Genomic DNA, 21,650 nt, shown 5'->3' on the forward strand with positions numbered 1-21,650 from the left:
CCAAGTACATAGACACGTGATGACCAGGGTAAACAAGTTAGTATTAAAAAAAAAAATTACAGCTAAAAATCCTTCTGCGTGTCTCCACAGCCTTCTCTGTGTATTTTTTATATGAGAAATATGTGACTACAAGTATAAAGATACAAACTTTATAGAACAAACGTGATCATAAGAACATGCAATAGTTACAAATGCTTTTCAACAAACATGTAATAATGAGGTATCATACAAATTATTGCTAGAGAGTCCAGACTAAACTTCACAGTGCAGGTAACCCAATGATACCACAAGATCAAACTGAATCACTTACAATCTCACAATATGGAGCATGAACAGATGCTTTGATTTGGGTTCTCGATAATCTTCTTTTCTGTTGTAGAAAGACAAGTCTCAGAAGCAATAAAGGAAAAGATTAAAGACATCAATGGCTCAACAACACAATGCTTGGACTGAAGATTAAAAACCGGGGGCAGGAGTAGGGAATAGGGTGTAACAGGGCCACCAAAGATTTTCAAATACAGAGCTCTCTCTTAGTTTTAAGATAAGCACATCGATACAAATGTTCCAGCTTTGAGTATTTGCAACTTCAACAAGTAGAACAAAACTCCTAAGAACTTAGGAAGCCCATAATTCGTAGCTGCTCTACAAGTTCAGAGTCTGCGGTAATCTCAGGTCACACTAATAGTGGAAGATTATATCAATTGTAGCAAAAAAGAAATTATGCACACAATTGTAACATAGCAATTCTCTCACAGGTCTTCAGATAATTCCACAAAATAGAAAGCAAAAAGTAGCACTACTTGCAGGTGAAGAAGTTAAAATAAGCAAAATAACAACAAAGAAAAAATAAACCAAATAAGTGTGATGAAAAAGATGCAACATCATCGACTGCCCCTCAATTTCAAGCTAGCTAGAGTCAGCTATATGGATCCCCGCTAACCATGGTGTTCCCATTTAGACCCGCATCAATCAACTATTTGAAGATTTAGATTCTCAACATTTTTACTGGTGTATAAATTCATAATCAAAACCGTATGTGGATATTTTACTTCCATTGTGCCATAATTTGCAGAGTGTACATGGATTCTGAGAGATGGTAGTTCAAGATAACTTTCTTCTGTATGACTTTAGGTCTACCTCACCTTTTTTTACTACTTTCAGTTAGTGACCGGTGCATTGGTAGTCAATATGGGACTTCATTAAATTCACTCAAGTGACTTCTTCTCATTTTATCCTCCAAATGTGTCACTTGCACCTCATACCGAATATGATCACCTAGTGTTTTCGCCTCCACTTTTATATGAACATGAGACCCATGGTTCTAATTCCACTTCATTGACCACTAGGTCACACCCTTAGGTGTATACTTGCATCTTTCACAGATAGACAAAAGTGTTAAACGTGAAGGATAGTTGCTAATTTAGTGAACATAAGTTCATTGAATCTGTTTGACAAGTATAATGTTCAAACTTCAAAGTAGAAGAAATATTATAGATGGGATCACAAAAATGTCAAATCATCACAACCACCTTCTTTCTTCTCATAACTATACACATTTCTCCATACCACATATGAAAGATTGCAACTAAACAATATCTGAACACCTTATATTCTTGCCTTGAGAGAAATGCCAATCTTCAGAAAATCTTATCAGAGACAATCGACATCTCCAGCATAAATATGTTAGGCACATGTTAGGTCAGAAATAAGACTCGCACTTGCAACACTGTTGCTCAAAACAGACATAGAATGACAACATATTGCGTAGTAAGGGGAACCTACCTGACTTTGCTTTAGCTAAAGATGGTTGTACAACAGCATGCATGGTAATTACACCATTTGGTAGCTCGCCAAAAGGTGTCTTGCATTGACCAACAGTCCTGCTGTTTTCCAAAATTTTGCCAGCACATATCAATTTTACATCATTTGCCACCTTAGGTGCAACTTTTTTATCTGCAGTAAAAGCAGCTGAATCTTATCAAAACATAGCCTAGTAACCATATAATAAACCAGCTCGGATGAAGAACCCGTTTTCACAAATCCCTGCAGAAAAAAATGGACCGTGGGAAAAGCATGATATAGAGGAAGATGTCAAATGTCAAATGTCAAAATTCAGATGTCTATTCACATTCTTGCACGGTATAAGAGCAAACATTAAGGTGGTTTTTACCAGGATCAAAATTAAATCACCTCTACCAATATATGTTTATAATTTGAAAATATATTGGTCTTGGGTTTATCCCCAGTTCGATAGGAGTGAATTTAAGGCATATTGAAGGTTCAGTCATTAAGTATAGAAACATAAAACTGCCTCTTCTAGTTCTGAAGGAGCATTGTCTTGTGCCCCTGACTTTGACTCTAGAAGAACTTTACCTATAGCTAATACAGAGACCTTTTAATTGAGTGTGCAGGAGGGAAGGGACTTTTTCGTCCAGGATCTTCAGATCCAAAAGTCCCTCATCAAAAGATTCACTTAGACTCGCCCTACAACAACAACAAACTGGTGTAATCCCACAAATGGGAGACTTAACGTACGGTATTTAAACATTTTTTGACATCATTTAATATAGCATTTTTTCCTATATTATTATCCATATAGTTATTTTCCTGGTATCCGATATAAATTGTTTGATTTTGCTCTTGGTCAGCACCTATTGAGCAATGTCCTTTGATTGTGCCTAGCTAAGAACCAATAGATCATGGTGCTTTTCTACGCTTCTGGCCTTTGACAACGATGCGCTTATCCACTACCAAGAACTCCTAAGGTCTGTGGGTTTTTCTTCAAGCATTCCCAGGCAAAATGAGTAGGGACCAAAATGCTTGTCAATCTTCAATGAGAATCATTTCTGATTTGGTGTCATTACCTTGAAGATCCAGCTATCAAGTTCCCTTCTACAGATACTCTCTTCATATTTCTTGGTACTCTCAACAAATACTTAGCAAGGCTGTCATAAGTACCCTTGGATAGCCTCCAATGGTATGCATTGTATGAGTATAATACACTTGTATAATTCAGTACATATCTGACACTTGGCATACATATCCTACTTTTCACGTAAGACAATATCAATCATGCAATTCAGAATGTCTATGGTCACATTAGATCTACATCTGAGTCAGTCCAGTGATGGTGTTGATTTTGATCTTAAAGATGGATAATCAATATATCCCTGCGGGGTTTCCACACTGTGAATCATAGGTTGATTATGTTTGAATTATCTAAACACTAGAATATATAACTGTAGTAGTATGTATGAATGCATTGCCTTCATGAACAATCATAGGTGCAAGAATGTTTGGCTTATATGAATGAGTTAACTAAGAGTATGCTAGATAAGGTTCTATGGTGGACGAAATGGGTTCACAACTTCACGGAAGGTATATGTCTCCATGAGCTACTTGTTTACCCTAGTTATGGATAAACTAACTAAATCTACTTCATTATAAAACAAAGAATACCTCACTACAATTGTTGCCTCATAAAATTCCGGGGAAAGATACTCTCTGTGGTTACTTGACAATCAGGCATTTGCAACAAACACTAGCACTTTTGGATTCTCTACTTGACAATAAACATTGTAACTAATAAATCCGCCTTTGCGTAGTTCCATTTAGAAATTATCACAACAGAGTTATAACTATATATCAAGGCACTCAAAAAACTGTGTATAGCACATAATCTAACAAAAGTCAACTTACAAAACATGCAGGTGGCTAGCCTGTAGAACAAATTTTCAAAGCAGAGGGATTACAAGATGGTATACATAAAGGAAGATGAAGACAGCAGAGGCCAGAAAACGTCAGAGATGCGAAGATGAAGAGTAAAGGAAGCAAAAAGAAAAAACCTTTGGGCCAGTCGGCAACAATCCTCTCTTTGAGGATAGCTATGGTGGAAGTGGGTGAGTATTGAAAAGGACCAATATCTGATCCATCATACAACCGAAATTTGAGTTCAATTAAGTCCTCTTCCGGCATTTGAAATCCCCCACCACCGTCTTCACTTTGTTTTCCGATCCAACCTCCAACAAACAAACCTCCAACTTCACTTGACTTCCTAAATTACCCTCAGAGCCAAACAAAGAAATTGAGTTCAGCACGGCGTTGAACCACTCAAAACTCCCCCATTATTTTTCTAAGAAGAATAAAAACTAAACAGTAAAACAGAGGGAGGGAGGGAGGGAGGAACCCTAGACTAGACCCCAAATTTATGAAGGAAAGAAATGTAAAAGCGACTACTTTTTCCTTTTTGGTTTTAATAATGAGAGTACTACTGTCTGTCGAGGCGTATATATATACATACGTAGGGAAGGAGAGCAGTTATAAATCCCTTTTTTCTGTTTTTGGACTACTTTATCTTGTAATTTTATTTATTTTTATAAGTTAATTTGAATTGCATCATATCTTTTCTTTCCTTGTTTTTTCGATAAATAATCAATGGATGAGGTTTGTTTGTACCTTTCCTGATTGTGAGACCCACTATTTTACTAAATATATACATGCATAATTAATAAATTGACCAAAAAAGAGTTACATTTTTTAATTGCATAAAGAGTTAACAAAATGTTTAACCAATTAATCTAGAATTCACATATCTGAAAAAATTACACTAATAAATAATATGAATATTAAGAGAACAATGTTACTTGCATTTTAAAAAGTAAAAACTCATTAAAGAAATGGTAAAAATGTTTTATTCTTTTTTATTATGATATTACAGTATTTATTCTTATTTTAAAATATGATAACACAAAAGAATCATGGGTCATGTCCATATTTTCTTTTCATCGTGTTTCAACAAGGAAATGAATGCAAGCTCAATAGAAAACTTTATAAAGAAATTGATATAAATAGCTTTTGTTGATACTAGGGTTCAAACTTACAACTCTAAGCATGGAAAGCACTTTGCTTTTCACTAATTCGTCAATCAATTTAAAATATAAAATTAGAGACCAGAGTAATGATATTAGGGTTCGCAAGTTAATATACATATATATTTACTTAATTTTCTAATACAAATACTGAATTTACGGAAGAGCTATTGAATTCATTCAAATCCCTACTTAGCTTCTTCATGCCATGTAACTTCAAGCACATTAAAATAGAATGTTGTTAAAAAGAATAGAATTAGTAGTGATGAGATGGGAAACAACCTTTTTACTTTTACGACATAACTCTCTCTATTCTTTGAAAAGTAATTTGTGGGATAACATAGGTATATTGTTGGTGTTGTGTATTAGTGTTGAAGCCATTCCTTTTAGTACAATAAGAAAGAGTCGGATAAGTTAAGGGAAAAGGGTAAATAATTGAAGGGTGAGGACAAGGTAAACAAATTAGGAAGTGATGATATATATATGGGAACAAACTACAATTGCCTTTTTCATAATTTGAATTCTTGTGACCCTTAGCTACAAAACAAAAAAAGAGATGGACTTCCGAAGTAAAAATAAAAATAATTAATAATTGGGTGATCAAAGCCAGAGAGCACCAGCGTCTTTTAAAAGAGGAACTAGTGTGCCATTAATATGAGCAGCCATGATAGTGTCCATGGAGCCAAGGAGCTTGCCACCTATGAAAACAACAGGCAGATCGGAGGATGAATTGGCAAGAAGAGTAAACAAGGCCTGTTGCCAAGTGGTGTTATAATTATCCAACTCATAAACAGTTGGATTGACACCCATTCCACACAAGAGCCTCTTTATGGCATGACACATACAACATGTACTATTGCTGAATATAACCACTGCATTCTTTGAAGCCATTTCTTCCACAACTTGTAGGTAACACTGCTGCATTCTATAGTATAGCCTTGTGGTGACTGGTGAGTGAGAATATATATATTCATTCATTTGAGAATGTAACTAGAGCTATTATTTATAGTCAAGTGTAACTCATGTCCTTGTTGTATTTTAGCATTGATTTGGCACCTATTTTGAGGGCGTGGAGGGACAAAAGGAGCAGGCTTTTTCAGTATGGTTCCCTTTTTTAAGGAGTATGTATATTTACTACGTACTTTGTTTAAGTTTAAATTTGGACGGCTGCTTTTGGAGAAAATTAGTAGTTGTAAAGAGGGCACGTGTTCTTGTTGATGGGATTAGCAGAGTAACACAACAAAAAGGGAGACAAAGCTTTGTTTTGGAGAATTAAGTGTGTATGAGAAAATGAGTGAGTGGACTGGTTTCTTCCTAGTACCAACAGCAGGACGGCGGAATTAATCAGCTTTTGTTCCATTAATGTCTCTTTTTACCTTCTCCCGAGAGAGATATGTCACCCCAAATCAATATTCATTGAATCTATCTCTCCACTTGAGAGGTTTTCTAATTATAAAAAAAAAAATGTTGATTTCCTTGCTTGTTTACCAAAAAATACGTTCATGACCATTAGCAATTGAACAAACATTAATATTCTCTTAGATGATACAAAAACACCACTTGCAATACTAGATCAGTATTTATATAAACACCAACAACCTCCAATCTAGAAACAAAATCACAATATAAGTTACATAGTTACAGCCTAATCTTGTACATCAGACTAGTTAACAAATTAAATAAAAGCTCCCAACAACCCTAAAGTTAAGCGACAGAAGCTAAGTATGAATCTATAGCTCTAAAATAACAACCCAACCACCACCAACTCTCCTACTGACGCGTAACCGGTGCCATTGACTGGCTATATAAACTACTATCACTTGAATAACCTTGATAAGCAATTGAAGATGTGAAAGGAGAAATCCCATTCACAGGAGAGACAAAACCAGCCAATGTTGAAGGTTGCTGGCTTGTTGCGTAAACAAATGCTGAACTAGGCAACTGCCCAGATGTCTGAATGAACTGAGGTACTGGATATGGCTGCATAGGAGGCAAGGGTGCCAATGGTGGAGGCGATGATGGTAGAGGAGGCGGTTCAATTGGAGTTGATTCCCCCCCAGTGCTTGGAAGATTGTGTTGCACTGAATTTGGCTGAGAGAAAAATGTGACGGGTTCTTGAGGATTCTGAGGGGGAGCATAAAAAGAGCAGTCATTTTCAAGCTTCATCCTTTTCTCCGGTTGATTATCATGGGAAGATTCTTTAGTTGAGTTGCCTATGACACCCTCGGACGCCAAGGATGAGAGGACATAAGTCAGCATCTGGGCTGAAGATGTTGATGCAGTGAGCTTTGCTGCCACTGCAGCAGCTGCAGACTTCATATCTTCATCAAGGTTGCCAGATTTTTCATAAGATACCTGTCGAGTGTACATCACTGGAGCAGATTGTTCGCGATTTCCAGATATGAATGTGTGTGGAACTTGGGAGGTGTTAGCTTCCTTTCGATTCTGCTCAACCAAGATTTGCCCATTGCCATCAAAATTCAGCAACTGTCCGCAAATACTGCCAACCTGATCTGCGTGGGACTGAGCAGCCTAAAATCCAAGTAATAAAGCGTCACTACACTGTTTATTAGGAATATGTGTAACCCAGAAAAGCTAGCAGGATAGCATTATCAATACTAATGTGAGAAGTATCACTTCTTTACTGGGAAAGTAAAAAATGCACTGGCTATTCCTTCTCTACATTTTGACTTTTGATGAATAGGAAAGCTGGTAGCTCCGATAGGATTTCCCTTCCCTATAATTTTTTTCTTATCAAATAAAAAAGGAAAATAACTCTGCAAGTAAGCATGAGGTATATCTCTCATCGTCTACTCAACTATATTTGATTCTCTTTGAAACCAATATCATGTAATCTATGACAGAGCACAATCAAAAGTTCACCAAAATATCATAACACATCAAAGAGGAGGTGCATCACAGACATTTACAAAACTCAAAAACTGACACAGCTGGCCATCCCACAAAGACGTATATCATGAATTTAACAATGATCATTTCAACAGATATAAATAAGCACGTTACTTACCTGAAGATGATTGCGTACTTGATCCAACTTATATTCCTGAGGAGAAACCCATGGGACCACTTAATCAGGAGTAAAAGCACAAAAACAAACAGAAAGATGGAAAGAATGCACAACAATGGGATGACTAACCTGCTCCTGGAGGACCTCTCTGAGATGAGAGATGAGGTTTGCCCTGGATGACTCAACAGTTGTTAGCTGCTCAACACAGTCCTTCAATATTGTGTGCTGCCCCTTGAGCTCATCCACTATACCAGATCCATTAAGATGGCCTGAAGGGAAAGGGAGGAGGTCGATAGAATCATAGAAAGTCTAGCGTGACAAACAAGTATCAAAGAAAAACAAATCAAACTACATTTCAACAGAGGAAAAATAAGGTAATATAATATGGATTAGATAGTTGAAAACTAAGACCACAATACCGTATGGTTAAGTATAACATTCAATCATGCCCATGAAAATCGGCTCCTCTGACTAGAAAAAATCCCTATACATTTACCTAATAAACACGACTTGGATAAAGCTTTTGTAACTTTCTCTTTTTCTCTAAGTAAGACTGTGAAAGATGATAAATGGCTCTAATGGTGAATAGACTTGGAAGAAAGGTTTCTTTGTAGAGGAAAGGAATAACAATTTTTGCAGATAATTATCCTATACACAATCATGTCCTCCTCTACAATAATAAAACACATACAGTTTCCTTAATTCCCCAGAGTTTGAAGACAAATTGAATTGGTTACCATAACAGCAAAAGGTAGGCAACACATTTTTATTTTCAAAAAGATTATACACAGTATGACCCTAAGCAAATTTTAAACAACTACTGTCCTCACAACAAGTAACTTCAAGAGATACAGGTGTTTGATAACTTTTAGCTAAATTGATACCTCATTTTTCTGTTTCATTTGATATTTTGTCATAATAAGCAATACATATATGATGCTCCCAGCAGAACAATTTTGACATAAGAATCCAAAACGGGTAATTTCCAACATTTAGTAGTCACATTCTAACTCGACCTTGATCCCATACCGGGAAGTATAGGTCAACTTATGTGTTATTGTATGAGAATAAAAGTCAAGAGTGAAAGATCTTGGAATTTTGAGAAACAGGAAAATATCTGCCAAACCAGTCTAGGATTACATTGTTAATTTGAAGAAGTAAAACTTGGTCCTCAGTTATCTTTGTCCACACCTAAAAGAAGTTTTAAAAAAAGAAGGTACAGAACCATGAGGTATCAAGTTTAAATTCCAGCAGCCGCCAAAAACACTGTGGTTTCTTTTTCTTTATTTTTGATGAAGAAAAACACTGGTTTCTTCCAATCTGCCTAAGCCTTGGTGGGCAAAGCTACCCGGTGCCTGCGCTGAATGGAAGTAGTAGGTACCCGGTGAAATAGTCGAGGAATGCACGAGCTAAACCGAACACCACTATTACAAATAAAATAAAAAAACTCTCCTATTTCCATTTCTATTTCAGCAGTTGTGTACCTACCTCTGTCTGTGAGATTACATATTCAAGCATGTTTAACCTTTTTAATATTTTTTTCGAGTAAGTTTTACTTCTCTGGTGAGGATCTTTTTTCTAATAAGTCTTCCTCCATGAAAAGATGCAAGTCCTTATACTGAAATCAAAAAAGTGTTTCGTCTCAGACTCTCAGTCTGATAAGGTATCCCAAGGTTTTTTTTTCTCTATGGAGCTTCTTAATCAGCCTGATATAGAAGCAAAACAAATAATTTGAAACTAGACATGTAAGCAAAATAATTGAATGTAGCTTTTTAATTGGTAAAATTAAGAAATCGGAAGAAGCGGAATAGGAATGAAAAAAGGAAACTTCACTTGGGGAAAAAGGAAGCCAACAAATGACGATAAGCCAAAAATAAAGAAGTAAAATATCACAAACATGCACACACTCTTGGAAGAAGGAAGCCCTTTCTTCCTACTTTTGTTTAAGCTAGGCATAGGAATTTCACTCGCAGGCCAGCAAAAGCTAAAAGACATCCAATTCGGATATTTAGGCAGAAAACTATCATGTATTAGTGAGGTCTATTTAGTTTTGTGGAATTAAAGGGAAGTCCAAGTAATTGGCCCCAGAAAACTAATTATTCATTTAAACAAAACAGAGTTGTATGGTTCAATTGGAAGATAATTGTCTGGCAACTAGAGAAACCCTCGCAAAAGGAATGAATTGTTTCTTTTGGGCCACTGCAACATGAACTGGACAAGCCAAGCTATGTTAGGAACACATTACAAGTGGAAAAGAAAGGGCACCTGGATTTAAATCACTCCCAATCTCCTTATCTATTTTTTCAACACAGCTAATAGCATTTTTAGCTCTGCTCAATATCGCATCTTCATCAATTTGACCACCATACAATATCTGATAGCTTGAAACTATTTTGTCAAGGGCATCTCCAGCTGAGTTTCTCTGCATACCAAAGAGTTCAATGAGAAGGTACTATCATTTTCAAATATATAGAAAATAGAATGAACAGCTAAAAAAATCAGGAACAAAAGATCAGGATGAAAAGGGAGACCAACCACTTTGCCTCCACTATGCTTTCCATTCCCAACATTCTTTCCAGCAAACTCTTCCTTCAGAATCTGCCCTCGAGAACCAAAGACTTTTCTCTCGTCCCAGATACTGATCTGTGGTTATCAGAATAAAATAGAGCATTAAGATGGGCAGCATGTCAGTCCCACAATGCCAAGTCAGAATAAACTCTACCCAGAATAAAAGATTTGATATCATAGCAAATTTGCATCCAATTTAATCATGCTATTCAGGTCAATTTACAAAATAAGTGGCTAATCAAAGTTAAAACTCATGGCTACAAGAATTGCAATCAGTATAACCATAGTATAGGACTCGCAATGCATGTCCATATCACAAGTTCAAGAACATCTTGTCAGTCCTCCATATATTTGTAGGCTCTTGAAGATGAAAATGCAATAGGAATCACCCTGAAAATGTTGTTTAGCTAAGTGCTGGAATCAAACATCTTACATCTATGATCTAGAACAAGGTCAACTAAGATACAATTCAATAAGTGGTTAACCAGGTGGGCGTTCGATGTATAACTCATATCCATACAATAGCCTTGGTGTTTCTCCTGAAGAAACTTTCATCCTGAACGCAAGTATTTCAAGGGAAAGTGAAGGCAGGGAACAATTACTTTTTATTTGTCGAATCACCAGAACAGATAAATCTACTAATAATTTTTATTTCATCTCTGACCAACAATCATACAGCACAAAAAGGTGTTGTTTCGACTCAACACATTTTTGGCCGGCAATAACTGTTTTGAAAGGAGCAGCCGAGCCACAATGACTAGATCCACAGCAGTAATAAGAGTCATACTCAATTTCCATTTTCCACAAATACTGTTCTTACAAATGTTACTCCAAAAAGAAATGGAACTACTAAAATTTAGTGCAAAACCATGCAGGATTCTGAATATGATAGAACAATGTCATATGGAACAGAAAGCATTGACCATATTCCTGCCTATTCATGGCTAAGACTTGACCAGCAGCTTATAAAATAAAAGGTTGATACATAAAACCTGAAATCACAAGGAAAGGAAGTTGTCCCAAAAGACCTATAATCTATTAAAATCCATGTAAGGTTTTCGAGAAACTAACACAATGGAAACATAAGATTCATATAGGTGATACCAATTAGTTGTGATTTAAGCTAGTCAAGATGGTAAGCTTACATTAAGTTCAATAAATGCTAAGAATTAGTCTGTTTGGATATTCGTATGCCAATAAAGTCTAAAAAGCAATAATTATTAAAGTACAACAAATTATTGATCATAGGAGTGAAAAATGCCCAATTGAGTGAAATGGATAGAGAGGATTTATGTAGCCAACCACAACTAGCTTGGAATTGAGAAGTAGTCGTTATTTTTGTTGCACATAGCTAGATCTGTAGAAAAATGAAGGTTCGTCCCACTTCTTACCACAAAAACAATCCAAGCACACTTGGTGGACTATATGGAACCAGAGGAATCATGAGTTTCTGAGAATAGGGAGAGTAATTGTAATCTGACTTCGCGTTTTTGGTGTAATCAGATTTACTCTAATCAAACTGTCACTATCATTGATGTTTTAGACTCATTATAGGGATAGGACAGTTCTCTTAGAGTTCCTTATGTAAATATCAGTACAACCCATGTACTGATTTACAGAAATAGAAACAGTTGCCAATTTCAGAAAGAAAAAAAACATATCACAAAATAAATAGGAGACTCGGTTAAGTCTATTTAGCCGAAGTATTTTAATTTCATATCTTGCAAACTGGATAACTTCAATAATGGGCTTGCATATCTTTGACTCTGAGGCTTCAAGGCTTAAAGCTCCTAGGTTCAATCTCTCAAGTATCAAAGTAGTCTGACGTAGACTTGTATTTATTTTCTTACCTTGCTGTGGGTATCATGTGACATATTCATGATTACTCATCATTTGAGCGATACACCTTTTGCTTCTCCTTAATTTGACGCTATCGTACTATCATCGCTTCTCTCTAAAATAAATCTACAATCTAGTATAGTGAAACTAAATACACCTCCCTCTTGATAACACATGGGACTTCCTTCTTTGACAACAAAGCTCAGAGATTGAACATTACCTATTACTTGATCAGAACACCATGTATGGGGAAATCTTAGGGAATCTTAAAAACTTAAAGAAGAGATTTGTCAGGAAATTCAGAATTAGATGCATAACCTGGGTCTTCCTCTCGGAATGCTAACCATCCACAAATATGTATCTCAAATGCTACATACAGCTGGGTGGACTAAAACTCATCAAACTCATTTACCCCTATGGCAACATGTGGAGCTAAAAATAAGGAGCTAGAGAAACATACCAGCCGCAAAGCAGCGTTTCTTCCAACCTCATTTCCATTTTCAATAACATCACGAAGAGCATCTGGAAGAACCTTCCAAAATTCAGCAACAAATTCTGCACCCTTTCTCCGACTATTCTGAAGGATGTCATTTGCAAGGTAAAGAAATGACAATCTCTGTTCACGTGGTGAGCAATGGAATTGCTGGGCCCAAGTTTCCACAACTTGTTTTGCTTTGGTCATGTGAAAAATACACCAATGTGATAAAGCTAGTTGGAGTTGAGGATTACAAAAGAAAACATTTGTTAAATAAATAATTGCTGAAGAAATAAATGAGAGTAATTTTTCCTACTGTACCCACAAATTCAAATTCAAGAGAACGAAAGTCCAATATTTTATTTTATTTTTATGATAAGGGAAACACGCAGCCGCTACCATTTGGGTGCGCACAGGGTAAAACCTCTGTTTCTATGCAATAGCTCGCAAACCACACGAGAGAGGTAACCCGCACTAGGCAAGCCCGATGCAATGAGCTCGACCCAAAAAACAAACCCCATGTTTTCACCGGCAAGGGGTTTCGAACTTGAGACCTCCAACATGGATGTCCCAAGCCCAAACCATTGGGACACCCCGAAGGGAAGACGAAAGTCCAACACTTGTCCTCATTCTTTTTCTTATCCGCCAAATTAAACAGCTGGAAGAAAATAACTTATTTTTTGTTCATTATAATCTCCTTTATTTCTCCCTAGTTTTCAAACATGGAGTTAGTTTCCATGCCCCACCAATTTGTTTCCTGAAAAACTGGATAGAGGGGATAGCATAAGATTAAATTATTATCTACTTAAACAGAAAAAAAATTAAGATCGAATGATTATCTAAGTAGCAGGTAAAAGTTAATGGATACTTTCAATGCTTTGCTGTGAACTATTGAGCATTTCCAGCTTATCCACCAAAATTTGTGTATTAAATGTGCTCCCCATTGTTTCGGAAGCAATATTCATCAACTAGTAAGCCGCAAGCAGACCTTTAAGAGAAAAGCACACTCTGCCAGAAACAAACTAAATAAGTACGATATCACATTTGTGGGAGCGATAAAAAAAAAATTGACTAGATAATAATAATTTAGTAGGACAAATCCTGTCAAATCACAAGTATAGACATGAGAATGATGCCCAACTTAGAAAAAGGAAGCACTTTTATGGGTCAAAGGATCCATTTTGAAGAAGCAGACAAGAATGTTTCAAATCAAATAAGTAGTCAATGTTTACACTTATTCTCTTAACAATATAGATTAGTCCACAAATTGCATTCCAGGGATGACCATTTAAGGATAGCTCCTGAAAAATGGGTCTTTCTAAGTAGTTCCTAAAAAGCTAACCAAAAAAAAAAAAAAAGGATCTCCCAACTGTGTATGGGGAGGATTTCCGGCAGCTGAATATTTCCCCTTAGACAGATACATTTACCGAATAGCTCTTCAGATATATAACAGATACATAGATGTAAAAAGTATTATAATGTTTGACCTCTAATATATTCCATGCTTGCAGTTGCAATTCATTCTATGATACCATACACACTTTTTTCTAGAATAAAAAGATACCATACACACATTGTGTCCATATCTGGCTAATTAGCACAAATATAACAAACTGAGCCAATTTAACACACATTCACCCCCATAACTTGGAATAAAATCTATGAAAAATCGAAATTGTTAGGAGTCCTGATTTTACACATGCTTAACAATTAAAATACCGTTCTTTTCGGCAATAGTTGAAATATCATTTATTGTACCCTTTCTAAAAGTTGGAATTAATCACCAGCCATCCCAATCCTACCTTTTGGAATTTTGAAAACACGGCTAGCGTCAATCTGTTGCCTTACCAGTTAAGAGAAGATTGGATCTTTAGCCTTTGAACATTGCATTACTTATATTTAATCAAAGACATATCAACATAAGTTTATCTCTAAACAAAGGCAAAACAAAAAAAGAACAGAAGGAAAAGTTAAAAAAAAAAAAAAAAAAAAAAAAACTAACAAAGCAGAATTGGCATGTCAGTTCAATTCCTAGGTTTCTAGGGTTAAAGAAGCTCGCAAACAAGAAAATCAAGAACTGAAAAAAAAAAAAAAAGAATTAACCCTAGAATCAGAATTAGGAGCAGAAGAAGAAGACAAACCAGAATGCAGCAGAAGTGGGTAGCGGCGAAGGGAATTGGGAGAAACAACTTGTTTCGTAATATTTGAAATTCAATACATAATTAAACCCGACTTACAGATATACATACATACAGATACAGTAGTTGTTGTTGTAATAATACACGACTTCAAACTCAAGGCCCATATCTAACCAAACCAAGTTGGGTTTAGCTTCCGCTCGTGAACCTGTCCAATTTCCGCACCTCTCCTTCCTTACTCATTTTAATTACCTTTATAACCCCTTCTCTTTCCTTTTTTCTTATCAAATACCAGTAATCACTAATATCATGAAATTTATAAAATAATACTTAAAATCTATCCGTCATTAAAATTAAAATATTATATTATCTTACATAAAAAATTACGTATTAACAAACATTAATAATGTAAAGAAAAATGAAAATTATTACATCTTATCATTTATCCTTAATAACATAAGCATAAATTAATGACTGTAAAAATACATACCATAACATAAGCAATGGTGTTAGAAAGTCGCTCAACAGGAGTAAAGTACACAAATATTTAATTGCGAAGAAGAAAAGGTTCAGAATTTTCATTCTTTTAAAATGAGAGGAAATTCCTCTATTTATAGACAACGAAGGATAGTGTGAATAAATGTTTATTGTGCCTTATCGGAAAGGTTACATTTATCTGAAAAAGTTGCAATCCTTCGGAAAGGTCACAACCTTTCATAAAAGTCGCAACTCTTCATTAAAGTCACAATTTTTCATAAAAGTCACAACTATTCATTAAAGTCGCAACTTTTCATAAATTTCACAACTTCTCGTGAAAGGGGAAGGTTAGTTTTGTAAATAAATAAATTAAAAGGAAATGTTGATTTGTGGTGGCGCCACATAGGCGAGCCTAAGGTTTTCTTTTATATATATATGATGTATTTTTTCTTTCTTACTTTTTTATTAAGTACTTTGGAAACGATTCTAACAACTTAGGATTTAATAAATTTAATGTCTCAATTTGGTTGGAAATGTTTGTATTAGATTTAGTTGCAATGCTTGTTCGAACTTTAAGTATGTATTTGGTCATTGGATGTGGAGCCTCGGAAAAAATTGATTGAGAAGTTTGAAAATGCAGATCATGTTCAATAGGAAATCATAAAAATCGTGTATATGCTTATGCCTATTATTTATTTTTGTTATGCAATGTCATATGAGGTTTGTGTATATGTTTCTGGTAATCGGTAGATATTTGAGAATTGTGCGATTGTTCAATTAAAGAAACTTTGTTGAGAAAAATTCAGAGTTCAATTATTTTTGAGTTGTGGATCTCACTCAATAACACAAATAACTTAAGGCGAAAGATCTAAGTCACTAACACCCCATGTGTGTACCGTGGAGGCTACCATCCACTCAGTAGTTAGGTTTATATATACTATCATCCACTCAATAGTTAGCGTAGTACATAAGTAAACTTTTTTGTGATTTCAATATCCTCAGTAATACAACAATGAAAGAATTTCCTAGACATTTCCACAATATGAAAATATGAAATATTGAGTGAATTAGATATAGTTTTGCAGGTAATTCAACTTCATAGGTCATTGATCTAATTCTATGTTAGATTCTATAAGAACCAATGTATCTCATACTCAACTTTTCTTTATTTTCAAATTGCATGACGCCCTTCATATATAAAATATTAAATTCTAAATTCTTGTATCACACATATGAGTAGTACTTATGATGGCTCTAACTAGTTTTTAGTCACTCTTTTATTAGCTCGATTTTCTCCATAGCATGATGAAGTAGATCTGTCTGAAGTAATTATATTTCGTCAATTTCACACCATTCGATATGTGATCTACATCTTTGTCCATACAAAGCTTTGAATTTTACAATTCTAATGTTTGAATGGTAGCTTTATCATATGTAAATTCAATAAAGGGTAAGTGATCACCCCAATTTTCTCTAAAATCTAAGGTTGTCTTTAACATATTCTTGAGAGACTGAATGGAGCGTTTTGTCTGATCATTTGTCTATGGGTGGAAAATGTATTGAGATAAGCTTGTATTCCCAAACTTTTCTTAAACAACAACAAAAATTGTTGTGAACACAACTCCTCTTTCAACTTGTCCTTGAGTTCAAAACATGTATTACAAGTAAATAATCATTGATTTTCACATTATCATGTAAGTTTATTTCACTCATGATATATATTTTATTGTTATTTTATTCATGGTACCAATTTTAAAACTTTGTCATCGTTTAATTAATGATACCAATTTCAAAATTCGTAAAAGTTTGATTTTTTACAAGTTCAAACTCCACAAAATCGTTCCTAAAATTCAAACTTCAGTAACATTTTGAACAAATGTGTTGAAATTCAACTCAAGTTTGTATGTCATGTTTTGTGTGTTTCATATTTTCTCTACAAGCATTTGTTCGGAGTAATATTTTTGCATTAAATGGTCACTTTCTAGTTATATTTGAAATAATAGCTAAATTTTGATGGTTGATTTGAAAACTGATCATTCAGTCTAATTTTTACGGTTTTTAATAAATGAGCCCGTTTGGATTGGCTTAAAGGTTGACTTTTGGAAGTGTTTGACAAATATATAAAAAAAAAACTTAAAATAAGTTATGAAGTGTTTGGCAAGGTAAAAAATGACTTAAAATAAGTCAGAAACCAAAAGTAGATCTCCCCCTATTCTTTTTTTTTACTTAAAAGTCATTTCAGTTTAATTTTTTTTTTTTAACTTAAAAACTTTTTTTTTAACTTAAAAACTTTTTTTTTAAGTCAATTCAAACAGGCTCTTAAAACTTAATAGAATACTTTGGTAGATAACTATTTCTCATATAAAAACTTGATAATTATCAAGGTGGCACTAAACTTGACTTCTCAAGTAATATTGGATATAATTCATATTTGTAGGAATCCTGTTTCAGATGTATTCTAATTTGCCAGCTCTACCTGTTGCGTCTAGGATCCTGATTTAATCAACAAAGTTATTTTTCAATACTTATATTTTTTGTCTCAATTTATGTGTCACTTTTTTTTTAATATGTAAAAAAAAAAAAACCACCTTTCTAGATTGAAAATAAACTTAACTTTGAATTTCTCTTTTTTCTTTAGTCTTTTTACAAGTATACATTTAGCGTGTCAATTGTCAATCTCTCAATTTGGAGATAACTAATTTCAATTCAATTCTCTATTTTACACCCCCAAAAAAATTCTCTCTTTTTAATATTATATTATTATTTTTTTATTTCATAATATAAATCTTTTCTTATTTTTCCAAATAATCATCATACATAATCGTCATGTAATATAAAATTTTATTTGTTTCAAAATCTTCATGTAATATAAATTATATTTTATTCTAATTTCTTAACAACATAAAATAAAAATGAAATCATAATATACAATTACATAAATATTGCATCATGATGTAAACTTTATTTTAAATTTTATAGAAATACTCAATTTTTAAGATTGTTATGTTGCTCCTATAAAACTAAAGTTTGGCATTATATTGTCGAGTATATAAAACTTAAAAGTAGTAAAAGTGAATTGGGTACATGAAACAAAGAATTAAAGTTTAAAAAGTTAACTAATGGAGTACCACTACAAACATAAACAATAATCCAAAAAAAAAAAAGTTACAACACAAAAAGAACGTTATTGATCATCAACTGATCTCTCTCTCTCTCTTAACAGTTGATTATTATGATTACAATTTCTTCCTCCCCCATGGCGTAGCATTTCCATCGAATAGCTCATCAATGTCTGTTTCAATTTCTTCAGGTTGGTACTTTACATACTTCTCCGTCTGCCTTCCCGGAGTAAATGTTTGACTAAACCTTCCCAAGAATGACCTGTAGGCTGGTATAACCATGTTTGATATGGAAACTCTCAGCTCCGACTGCAATTGCTCATCGCTAATAACCCAACTGCTCTGCGTCTTGTGTATCTCGTCAAACAATGCATTGAAACTCTTGAACCTCTCTTTCAATATTGGTTTATTCACTTTCCCATTCACATTCAATCCCTCATGGTTTAAACATTGCAACAATTTACCCCACGTTTCTCTTTGGTAATTCTTGTGGTACTGTCTTAGATCTGAAGATCGCTTTCTGTACCATTGATCCCCCATCAGGCTATTGATCTCTGGAGATCCTTTTATTTTTTGCAAGATGTATCGTCCGTTATTCATCATGAATATTGAGCTGAGTGAAGTGTCTTTGTAAAGCCTTGATTTTCCCTCCAGATTTGAATCCAATAGATCCATGACTTTTATCATATGAGTCTCGAAAGGTGATAGCTTATTCGATGATGTATGATGATTACTCTGACCCGCTTGTGGATTTTGGCAGTCAAAGTCTGATCCCGTGGCTGAGTCAGCTCTTTCTATCATCTGATGTTCTCTGAATACCTGCTCTAAGGTGTCTCTGTACTCGCCTACGTATTTCAGATAATTCATGATGTAGCGAGTTAAAGGATGAACAGCACCACCTGGAACTGGTGTCTTGTTTGAGTCCCCCTGGATTGAGTTTTCCAGTTCCGAAAAGATAGAAACCATGGATTCTCCTAAGCGTCCCCGACTCAATGTAGCTTCAGCCTTGAGTTCATCAGCGTAAGAAACCGGAAATATCTTATCCACCAAAGGAATAAAATCCCGCAAAGTCTCATAAATGTCGAGAAACTTGAAGAGTTTTTCAGCAGCCCGTTTTGTCATGGAAACGGCTTCAGCGAAATTAAGGAGTTGGATCATCATACCTCGAGACAAATTGCTGAAGATGGTCTCAGAAATTGATGGTTGGTCCTCAAACACGGCATCGGCGAGCTTGCGTTCACTGGAGAAGAGAACATTAGTGCAGTGCCTGAATGTTGCAATCCAAGCAGTAACCTCTCTCTCCAATGGTTCCCAATTCATCTTTTGCACATCGTCGATGCTATATTTTTCAAACCCAAGCTTATGCAAGCTTTCCTCCAAAGCTTTCCTCCGTGCGATGAAATAGACCTGACAGCATTCTGTTTCGTAGCCTCCTGCAATCAAGGCTTTGGAAAATTTATTCAAGGTGGCTACGATTTCCTCAGAGTAGCCTGGAAATTTATTTTCTTCAGAAGCAGAGTAGTCTTGTTCTGCAGCTTGATTGGTGTCTGATGATGAATAAGAATTAGGGTTAGGCTTGGAAGAAGAAGTGTCTGAATTGGTGATATCTGAATCAGTATTGATCTTGTAATCGTAGAGGATTGACTTGTATTCTTCCTCTATGTAGGACATTGCTCGTTGAAGAACACCATCAACACGGCTGATTGAATAAGCATATTTGTACTCTGAAGAAAATCGACAGAGGGAGGTAAATAGGTTGGAGATTCGATCTACAATATCCAAAAATGATGTGGCTTCCTCCTGAGCTAGCTGGCTCCATTTGACGGGTGCATCGCCACCATCATATTCATCAATCTTAGCCTCAACAAGAACAGCAAATTGTTCTACAAACACAGGAACATCGGGAGGCTTAGATTCATCATCATCCCCTTTTAAGTTTGACGATTCAGAGATAAATTGATCTATTTCTTCTGAAACCTTATCGAGATCAGGAGGCAGGGGAGAAGAAACTTCAACCTCGTCGTCAGGTTTGACGTCGTCTGTCTTGGCACCATCATCATCTGTTGTCTTGATGACTCCATCGTCTGTTGGCAGTTGTTCAACAATCTCTGCTTCTGTAGACTCTGTTTCATGGGGAGGAGGAGTTTCGTCTGGAATATCTGGCTGTTTGTCATTGGATATTGTTTGATCAGAAGTTTGTGTTAGATCCATAATTGTAATTGAGTGAGAGAGAGAGAGAGAGAGAGTGAGTGAGGAAAGGGAAACTTTACAATTTAGCAGGTGTGTGTGTGTAGGAAAAAATTGAGCTTACATTATCAAAAAGAGTAAACAAATTGAGGTGTTGAAGGAAATGTGAAAAGTGCTGTGATTGGAGATGCAGCGAGCAAATCGACGAGAAAGGAAATGTGTGCGGATGCACATTAATTAGTTAGTTACCCTTTAACTTCCACTCTTGTCCACGTCTAATATTCTAAATGCCATAAACTTGCACGAATCAAGGACGGCCTCTACCACTCACCATCTCCATACCACATTCGCATCTAATCCAAAATATTACACTACTTTGCTTTTTGGAATAACAATGGTAACCTCCATTTTATTAAAATCAAGATAGAATTAATTTGATACCCTATCTTAAGTATGAATCACGAATGTTATAAATTCCAAATACATTAATGTAGTTAGAAATAGACGACATAGACTTGAGATACACACATTCTCTCAATCTTTTCTCCAAATTATATAACATCATGTTGTAGTCACTGTTATGAAACAAATGATTATGGGAACATTGATAGATTCAGGAAAGATTTTATGTCCGAAAATGATCACTTTTAAAAAAGCAAAATGAAGTTGAGTTAACATTTTAAAAAAATTCACTCGTTTTTTATTTATTTTTTAAATTATCAATAAATGAGAAATTGTTTATTAGATGACATAAAACAAGATTAGGGATAGGGAAGAAGAAATGAGGAGGAGGTGGAAGTGTCAACAACAAATCAGGTAGAGAACCAATTCCAGGTAAGATAAGTTAGGGAAACAAGTCATGATGCCAAGCCCATTAGATTGATTAGTTATGTAAGTGTACACAGGCCCGACCCATACGTATTATTATTAGGAATATTATGTGATTGTAAA

General features: G+C 35.0%; 4 protein-coding genes across 4 annotated transcripts; all 4 read right to left on the minus strand.

Moving 5' to 3' along the window:
* Positions 1–95: 95 nt before the first annotated feature.
* Positions 96–4,208, minus strand: LOC125810917 (membrane-anchored ubiquitin-fold protein 4-like). The gene is made up of 3 exons (XM_049490418.1): positions 3,846–4,208; positions 1,783–1,953; positions 96–370 (listed from the first exon to the last, which is right to left on the minus strand). The coding sequence occupies exons 1-3, from the start codon at positions 3,973–3,975 to the stop codon at positions 315–317; spliced, it is 357 nt and encodes a 118-aa protein (XP_049346375.1). The 5' UTR covers positions 3,976–4,208; the 3' UTR covers positions 96–314.
* Positions 4,209–5,468: 1,260 nt separating this feature from the next.
* On the minus strand, positions 5,469–5,759 carry LOC125811025 (glutaredoxin-C8-like). Its single transcript, XM_049490514.1, has one exon. It carries the CDS (start codon positions 5,757–5,759, stop codon positions 5,469–5,471), a length of 291 nt encoding a protein of 96 aa, XP_049346471.1.
* Positions 5,760–6,414: 655 nt separating this feature from the next.
* Positions 6,415–15,011, minus strand: LOC125811114 (uncharacterized). Its single transcript, XM_049490608.1, has 8 exons — positions 14,920–15,011; positions 13,647–13,786; positions 12,764–13,011; positions 10,432–10,539; positions 10,162–10,318; positions 8,026–8,165; positions 7,897–7,932; positions 6,415–7,400 (listed from the first exon to the last, which is right to left on the minus strand). Exons 2-8 carry the CDS (start codon positions 13,741–13,743, stop codon positions 6,639–6,641), a joined length of 1,548 nt encoding a protein of 515 aa, XP_049346565.1. The 5' UTR covers positions 13,744–13,786; positions 14,920–15,011; the 3' UTR covers positions 6,415–6,638.
* A 3,616-nt stretch (positions 15,012–18,627) lies between these two features.
* LOC125810935 (exocyst complex component EXO70B1) lies at positions 18,628–20,723 on the minus strand. The gene has a single exon (XM_049490438.1). It carries the CDS (start codon positions 20,721–20,723, stop codon positions 18,630–18,632), a length of 2,094 nt encoding a protein of 697 aa, XP_049346395.1. The 3' UTR covers positions 18,628–18,629.
* Between the last annotated feature and the right edge of the window lie 927 nt (positions 20,724–21,650).

The sequence above is a fragment of the Solanum verrucosum genome, unplaced genomic scaffold (assembly GCF_900185275.1).
Source record: "Solanum verrucosum unplaced genomic scaffold, falcon-dt-bn FXZP01000032.1, whole genome shotgun sequence".
Classification (NCBI taxonomy): Eukaryota; Viridiplantae; Streptophyta; class Magnoliopsida; order Solanales; family Solanaceae; genus Solanum; species Solanum verrucosum.

What these genes read in the sequence shown, in the direction of transcription:
- LOC125810917 (XM_049490418.1), bottom strand. Translation starts at nt 3,975, where the DNA reads ATGCCGGAAGAGGACTTAATTGAACTCAAATTTCGGTTGTATGATGGA. An exon ending in TGTTGCCGACTGGCCCAAAG is followed by an intron (nt 1,954 to 3,845) that starts GTTTTTTCTTTT and finishes CTTTTACTGCAG; the next exon opens with ATAAAAAAGTTGCACCTAAG. An exon ending in TTTAGCTAAAGCAAAGTCAG is followed by an intron (nt 371 to 1,782) that starts GTAGGTTCCCCT and finishes TTTCTACAACAG; the next exon opens with AAAAGAAGATTATCGAGAAC.
- LOC125811025 (XM_049490514.1), bottom strand. Translation starts at nt 5,759, where the DNA reads ATGGCTTCAAAGAATGCAGTGGTTATATTCAGCAATAGTACATGTTGT.
- LOC125811114 (XM_049490608.1), bottom strand. Translation starts at nt 13,743, where the DNA reads ATGAATATTGCTTCCGAAACAATGGGGAGCACATTTAATACACAAATT. An exon ending in AGCATAGTGGAGGCAAAGTG is followed by an intron (nt 10,319 to 10,431) that starts GTTGGTCTCCCT and finishes TTTGGTATGCAG; the next exon opens with AGAAACTCAGCTGGAGATGC. An exon ending in AAGTACGCAATCATCTTCAG is followed by an intron (nt 7,401 to 7,896) that starts GTAAGTAACGTG and finishes CTTGGATTTTAG; the next exon opens with GCTGCTCAGTCCCACGCAGA.
- LOC125810935 (XM_049490438.1), bottom strand. Translation starts at nt 20,723, where the DNA reads ATGGATCTAACACAAACTTCTGATCAAACAATATCCAATGACAAACAG.